The sequence below is a fragment of the Belonocnema kinseyi genome, chromosome 3, assembly GCF_010883055.1.
Source record: "Belonocnema kinseyi isolate 2016_QV_RU_SX_M_011 chromosome 3, B_treatae_v1, whole genome shotgun sequence".
NCBI lineage: Eukaryota > Metazoa > Arthropoda > Insecta > Hymenoptera > Cynipidae > Belonocnema > Belonocnema kinseyi.
In genome coordinates, this window is record NC_046659.1 from 42,338,429 (window position 1) to 42,346,623 (window position 8,195).

At 34.3% G+C, this 8,195-nt stretch overlaps 1 protein-coding gene across 1 annotated transcript; it reads right to left on the reverse strand.

The window, feature by feature from the left end:
* Nucleotides 1–3,927: 3,927 nt before the first annotated feature.
* LOC117169795 lies at nt 3,928–7,758 on the reverse strand. The gene is made up of 2 exons (XM_033356302.1): nt 7,138–7,758; nt 3,928–3,984 (listed from the first exon to the last, which is right to left on the reverse strand). The coding sequence occupies exons 1-2, from the start codon at nt 7,756–7,758 to the stop codon at nt 3,928–3,930; spliced, it is 678 nt and encodes a 225-aa protein (XP_033212193.1).
* Between the last annotated feature and the right edge of the window lie 437 nt (nt 7,759–8,195).

The following is an 8,195-nucleotide window of genomic DNA, read 5'->3' on the forward strand; positions in this document are numbered from 1 at the left end:
TCTTTTTATGCGTTTTGTGTGGTCACTTACTTATTAAATTGTCTTGTCAAAAATCAGATCTTTTAAAACATAATTTTTCTATTACTTTAAAAATCAAAATAATATTACAGACGTCATTTTAAATCCAAAACGTTTATTTACAAATTTTAAAACTTTATGGCACAATTGAGCAAAAATTTAGCACAATTCAGCATATTATTTTTTTCTAGAAAACATAATGGGGCTTCTGGCCCAGAAAAAGTTTTTTTTAATTCTAAATAAAATTTTGACTTTTTTAAAAAATCGTTTGCGGCACAATTGGGCTAATACCTAGCACAATTCAGCACAACTTTTTTTTTTGTTTGAAAAAACAAAATAGCGTTGCCAACTTCTTGGACATGTGGTAGTCCTGTGTATTCCTTGTTCTATTTTGAACAGAAATAATTCTTGATTGATTTTAATAAAAAAGATGTATGAACTAGATTTCTAAAGTAACTAAAAAAAAGTATCACATTGTGGTCAGCTAGGGTTCCCATTACTGTTAAAGAAAAGTATGATTTCAGAATTGCTTATTTATTTTTGTTCAGTAAATGCAACTATAACTAGTATTTTTTCGTGCGGAACTTCAGAAGTATTGGTTTTATAATTCTACAAATTTAATATTTAATTTATAGATGCCACGAAGACCAAAGGAGCAGCACAAAGTTGGTGCTCGAGCCGTTCTCCTGCAAAAAGAGGAGTTAGCTACATTGTTTGCAAAAGAAGGAAAATTGCCACCTCGTTCTTCAAAATTTTATAAAAACGTAAGCGCTACTTTAAATGGAGAATGAAGTGCACATGACATTTACAAAAACTTGAGGGAGACAGGAAATCATTGAGAACTGATGTGTTTAATGATCTGAGCCTAGCCCGGTAATAAGCGTAGAATAGAGAAAAATTAATATTTTCAGAATTGAACGCAAAAGTGAAGATTATTCTATTATTTTGAATGCGCGATTTTTTCATCTGTCTAAAATGCCACAATAAGAATAAAATACCTCCTAAACATATTCACTTCTATTTCCATAGCGACTGCCAAACAGTTTTCTATTCTCCCAGAAAGAACGTGTTTTCAATATATTTAATTCCTTCTAATTGTACCGGTAACGCACCTCACAGAGTTATTTTTTATTCCTCAGAAATAATTATATTTTGATTTTATTTAATTCCTTCTAATAAGTTCACAAAATATGTGTGATAAGTTGTTTTAATTCCTTCATGCGGAATGTAAATTCTGAAATTGTGATTCTCACCAATTCAACTCTGCCCCTCTAGAGTTAAAATTATTGAAATTCACACATTTGCATATATTTCTCGGTTGCATTTTTAAGACGTTTAAATCAATTATTAAAATATAAACAAATATAAACTTGAATATTTTTCGAATTTATAAGTTATAAAAAGATTTAATGATGAAAAATAGGTTAAATAAATGCTTTCCTTAAATTTTACTAAGTCGATTACAAATTACAAATTCTTAATTTTTCTGAGCTTCTTACCGGGAGCACAGCCACCAGTTGAAGATGTTTTGGATATTCATGATTTGCGGGAAGACGTTGGAACCGAAAATCTGATTGAGGATGTACCCGATCATCCCGATTTTCGTGTGAATGACTCATTATCTGATACCAAAAATACCTTTTATTTCATTATCCCAAATGACCTGTACCAGAATGTGACTCCAGTATACGAAGAATACAATGGCTGACAGACATTAGTACTGCCACCAGGAGTGTGGAGTGATATAGTTTCTGATGAATTTTTCCGTCAATTCAGACTACCATGCGCATACACTTTCAAAAAGGCTTTTGTTACAAAGAATGGCACTCATTTTATCACTATCAACGGAAAATGTAAAAGTAAATTGTGCCAATCATAATTTTATGCTTTTGTAGAAGAAGAACCTTATGCCGGTGGGGATCTGTTGATAAAGGTCAATACCAAAGACACGAGACACGCTGCGCATAAAACAATGCAACGCCAGCTTCGTAATTTTAAGCGCAAAGTGATTGGAGATCAAGTCTTGGCGAAAGGAGCATCAAACGTGGCACGTAATATAACCCGGAAAGAAGGTCGCAGAGGTGATTACAATAGACCAAATGTCTATAATTTATCAGTGCTTAGGAAATTGAGGCAAGAAACACGACGCCAAGATTTAGGAGTCACCGTAGAAGATGGAAAAATCCGATGTTAACAATGCAAAAATTAAAGCGTACTCCACCTTACGCTGGCTGAATTGGTGTCATAGCACTTGACCCCCCTTTCGTGCACTGGTTCGTGCCGGATTCCATTCTTGTTTTGAAAGAACATGCTCGGAGAAATAAGGACAACTGAACCATCTATTTTGATAGCACAGCAGGCATGGTGGATAGGCTCAAAATCGATGACAACTCTAACTCAGGACACATGTTTCTTCATGAAATAGTCATACATGAATGTGGATTTGCAGTACCGGTAGGCCAAATGATGTCTGCGGCACAAGACACTTCGACCATTTAATTCTTTTTGAAAAATGGTTGAAAGCAGGTGCTCTGATTACTAAAGTGACAGAATGCGACTATGGAAGGGCAATTTTAAATGCAATGAGCCTAGCCTTTAATGGCGACTCTTTACAAGATTATGTAGCTAAGCGTTATTTTGCATTATGAAATAATACGGGAATTCGTCCAGGAATGACATTTATCCGATAAGACGTAGCACATTTTATCATAATGATTGCTAGAGCAAAGTGTTCTCCGAAAGATATGCCAGCAGTGAAGGACTTTTACATGCGAGGGGTATCTTTGATGGGTTCATGCGACAATTTTCAAAAGTTTTCCGAAATATTATGCTTACTTCTCACTGTTTCATTACATAGGAATGATGGCAACTTGGAAGGTACAGAGGAAAACACGCCTGCTCAAATTGCTAGAGGTAAATTGCAACAATTAATCGCTTCCAGAGAACACTTGATCAAAAAGGTTCTGCCGGTTGAAGAAAACGAACAATACAAAACAATATTATTGAAAATAAGGTATAAAGGTCAGGATGACGCTATAAAAAAAGACTTCCCTTCAAACAATAATCCACGCGTGGAACAAAGTATAGCCAATTGGATTAAGGAATTGCAGATGGAGGCAGAAAAGGACAAGGACGCTAAAGGCTCTTTCGTATACGGATATCGCCTTGTTGCTTTTCACAAGCAACCTTTACATTTATCCAAAGAATTTTCTTCGTAGACAGCCGTTATGACACCTCTCTACAGCGATTCAGTCATTCGTCCTTCAAGCGCCGTCATTGAGGGTAGTTTTAACGAGCTAAAAACAGGATTTTGTTGAATTATGAAAGAACTATGCAGCTTCACAAGTTTTTTTATAGTTTTTCATCGAGCAATAGTGGCTATATCACTAATGGCTTCATCTATAATGATCAACATGTACAGTCAACCGATGCCAACAAATTCCAGTGCCAGTGAAGTTGAAGGTAGCTGCTCCGGTGAAAATGATTTCCAGGGAGAAGTGGACGGGGATTTGCAGAATGACATAGAAAACAATTTTGATCTGGAGGTTATAAATGAAGAAGACATTGAAATGGCAGATGGCAGAATTCCCATTGCAGCATCCTGAACTTCACCTTGTTGAAAACTGGTGCAATAAAGCTGCATAGGAAAATGCAATATTCAATGCAGCTTTGAGTGATTCAATTTTAAGCGACTTGAAGCCGTCAAGCGATATTATACTGGATAAATCTTCAAAATTATGTAAAGTAAATGAAAAAGTATAAAAAAGGAATAACTCAGCACTAACAAAAGATTTAAATTGTTCAGCAAAAAATATTAAGAGCAAAAATAAAAATAAATATTTTTGAACATATACAGAAGTTAAACACATTAATCCTACGAAACTAAAACAAACAAAATAGCTACCAAAGTTATTCTTGGAGAACGGCTGCCACTTCAAGAGTCTCCATTGCATTTAAGGTCGACATCTAAGAGTGATCAATACGTACGCATTCGATTCCATAATCCAAATTTTAGCGACCTCCGCAATTCACAATGAAAACTATATGCGTTTCATTAAAGAATCCAAGAATGAAACATGCGGATTCTACTCATTTTCGTTGATTCGGGAGCTCAGGCGCATGTTTATGTACAAAGAACGTCCATATTATCGAAATTCAACGGTGCAACTCCTGACAAAAGAAACGAAACTTTTAACAGTGATTCACCTGCGCTGTTTCATACCATAAGTGCCATTTCAAGTGTGGATGTTATGTGGACATTCCTCGTTGAAAACGAACCAAGCTTACGCACAACTGCAGTATGCTCAAGAAATCATTAGGGTATAAGACGGATTCCGTGTGTAAGCCTCAATTCTTCAGTCATCCAGGGAAAAAGCTTCGAAGCAATAGAACTCGCCATTGTTTCACCATCAAGAATTCAGCCATGTACGACAGCGAACTGCAAATCATTAGCTGAAGTACAATATATTTCGTTGAATGCCCATCTGCTGATTGATTTAGATGTCCCTTCGCTAGACGAAGAATCATTTTCTACAATGAAATGCAAACCAGGAGATATTCCTGTTCACATCAGTTTTCATAATGAAAAATTTAGGTACAATATACTCTTTTTTTATTTTATTTTCAATGAAATAATATTTAAATAATACTTTTGAAAGATGAAGTTACATGTTCTGTATTTTTCTCTTTAATAATATTAGTAAAAAATTCTATTGAATCAAATACTTCATTTGTTTGGTATTTGGAGGCATGTTTTTCAGTTAGATCTAAAAGTGATCTAATTTGGCAGCTTTTTTCACCGTATCACAACAGCTTATGAGTATTATTTGTAAGCATTTTCTTTTTGAATTCCAAGACCTTGAAATTGTAAAAAATTTGGAAAAATTGAAATATTATTTTTTCGAACAAAAATATTTTTGCAATATATATGAAACATATAATCATGAATTTTCTATGTAATTCCCTCAAAATATATATTTATTTGACTTTTATTCTGATTTGCCTGCAAATAAGATGTTTTAAAATTTTTCCGACTTTTTTATTACAACTTCTAGTTCTTGTAATTCGAAAACACATTTTTTACAATTTATACTCGTAATTTTTTGTGATGCAATAAAAAAAAAGCTTCAAAAGAAGCTTAATAAAATTGAAAAATGTTGATTATTTAGGAAGTTATTGAAAATTCAATAAAACATTCAAATTTAAACAATTATGGCAATATCTACTTAAAAACTACACGGAGAAAATAGTTCAGTGTCTCCCACCCTTGCAAGGGTTAGAGCTACTAAACGGAATAGTAAATTATGGACAGGTCACTACGACAGTAGAATCTACTGAACGCGTGTTTAGTCGTTTCCACTAGTCGCTGAACAGTAAGCTTCTACTACGCACGCAGTCGCACGTGCGATCCCTGTTCAGTAGAACATACTGAAGATGAGTGCGTTCTACTGAACAAGAATCGTACATGCTTAAATAACAATTAAAATTTCGCACGCAACGGGGGGGGGGGGGTTCGAAAGCATAACCTAACGCACGCTAATCAACGAGTATAACCATTCGCCTATTGAGGCTAGTTGTCAGCAGCTTGAAAACCCAGGAATGGGTTATTAAGCACATACAAATTAGAATATTATATGGTCTGCACATTCTAATTTTTCGGTTTACATCAAAAGTACGAAAATAAAATATGTTATATTACCAAATGTATTATTCATATTTGTTTCAAAAATTTAATGTCTGAATTTTCAAAAAACTTTTTCATGTAAAAGTCACTTTTTGACGGTAGAATCGGTTAAAAATAAAACTAAAATAAAAATCAAATACAACTTAAATTAAAAATAACATTAATTACAAATTACAATGATATGGTCTGAACATTCTAATTTTTTGGTTTACACACTCCAGGTTGTAACCAAGGCCAAATTCGAATTTAGGAGTCAATCCGTGTTTTATAAGCAGGCGATGGCATAATCGCAGCTGCTCTTTAACGGCAATAGTATTCATCTAAAATATCTTCCATAATATGTTATTAATATAACAAACACGGTCACACGCGATCAGCTGCCAGTCAGCGGATCAGAGAGGTTAAGCTTATAGTTTAACTCAGGAGCGTTAGAGGGTTATACAGTTTATTTTACTGAAAAGAGAGTCAGCTTTCGTACTCTTCTATTCAGTAGAATCAACAGAACGCTGTTTAGTGTTTCTGAACCAACGAGTCGTTGCTATTACTATAAATCAGCTTACTAAACGCGAATAGTAGCATATACTCTACCAGTTCTCTCCGTGTAGACAAATTGGCTTCACCCTGGGCTTATTTTATACAGAATTCCGAAAACAGTCATCCTTCAAAGAGAAGTTTGTTTAGCTTTGGCATAATTAAAATTAAGAGAATTTATTCAGTCATAAAAAATGAGGTTAATTGTTTTAAATTAATATGTAAAGAAATGATTTTATCCACATTTTTATCACTATCCCTAGAGAACAACATCTAGAAAAGACTTACTAATTATCCAAAATTCTGCTGAAACCTACTGGAAAAAGTCCTGATAATAAACTTTTCTATACACTCCGATATACTTATATGTTTTTCTTTGTTCTTTTACAGGTTAGCATTATGTTTAACTCTATTATATTAAATGTATATTATATTTATATATGCACCTCGGTCTGGGGTTGCTTATTCAGATATTGCAAAATAAAGTACAAATCATATTTTTGATAATTAGTTTAATATTTCTTTCTTATTTTTCAGTAAATTTTATTCTCAGTCGCCCTGAAAAATGTGCTACCTTGATAAAAAAGTTCCCTGAATTTATTTTTAAAATGAAAAATATAAGTTTATTCTTGAATATTGATATGGTCCCCTTCAAACTAATTCCCATCGACTGCCACGCACTCATGTCAGCGCTTGATTCAGCTCTCAACACATTTTTGACACTCAATTTTCGGTATGCCCATCAGTGCCGTTTTCGATTTTTGTATTGTCTCCGATCGCTGCTCAAACGTGTTCCGCGTAATGGTTTTTTCAGTCGATCGAACAAAAAAAGTCACAGGGAGCTAAATCTGGCGAATTTGATGGCTGCGGAATTGTATTAGTTGAGTTTTTGGTGAGAAACTCACGGATAATGATAGCATTGTGCGACAGTGCATTATCATTATCATCCAAGTGTTGTTTTTCCAGAGATCCTTTCTTTTATAGCGAATTGCTTCACGTAGACGCCTCATTACATCTAAATAATACTCTTTGTTGACGGTCTGCTTTTCTGGCAAAATTTCGTGGTGTACAATACCGTTGTAATCAATGAAAACCTTCAGCATTACCTTCTTTTTCGACTGAAAACGACGTGGTTTTTTCGGCTTTGGCTCATCGGGGAGTCGCCATTCACTCGCCTGATGTCTGGATTGAGTGCCGTACTCATAAACCCACGTCTCGTCACCAGTAATGATGCGTTTGATGATTGCACGACGTAATCCCAAATCATTTACGATAATGTCTTGAACAGATCCATAAGCAATGTGTAAGTCATCTGCCAACTCTCGAATTGTTAACTTACGATTTTCACTCAACATTCTTTGTACTTTATCAACATTTGCGTCGGTTTTTAATGTCGACGGCCTACCACTGCGATCATCATCATTGATGGACTCACGTCCATTGGTAAAGCGTTCATGCCACTGATACACAGCTCTTTTCTTTAGAGCATCGTTGCCGAAACACTTTTCCAACATTTCCAAAGTCATTTTGCCATTGAATACATTTTTACACAAAATTTAATACACACACTTTGTTGCAAAATTAAATCCATTGCAAAAATCGAAATTCGCAAAAAAAACAGATGCACTCAAAATTGCGTTACATTTACAAGTGTCAAGCTAGAAAGCTGAAATTCGCAGGGAATATTGTTAAAAGGTGTGACAACCTACAGAAACGAAAAAAATGTGAATCGGACAGCAGGGGGGGCCACACGGTAATGATTCCGGGAACTTTTTGATCAAGGTGATAATCATTTCAATAAATTTATATTATTACCCTTTATAATATGCATAATTATTCGAACGAAAGTATTTTCATTGTCTTACTTTTATCATTAAAAAATACGTATTCTATTCGAATAAAAATTACTATATGACATTTTATTTCAACTTGTGTCGTTTTTCTATAAATTTAATTTGTTTTT

What these genes read in the sequence shown, in the direction of transcription:
- LOC117169795 (XM_033356302.1), bottom strand. Translation starts at nt 7,758, where the DNA reads ATGACTTTGGAAATGTTGGAAAAGTGTTTCGGCAACGATGCTCTAAAG. An exon ending in GCACAATGCTATCATTATCC is followed by an intron (nt 3,985 to 7,137) that starts GTGAGTTTCTCA and finishes GATCACTCTTAG; the next exon opens with ATGTCGACCTTAAATGCAAT.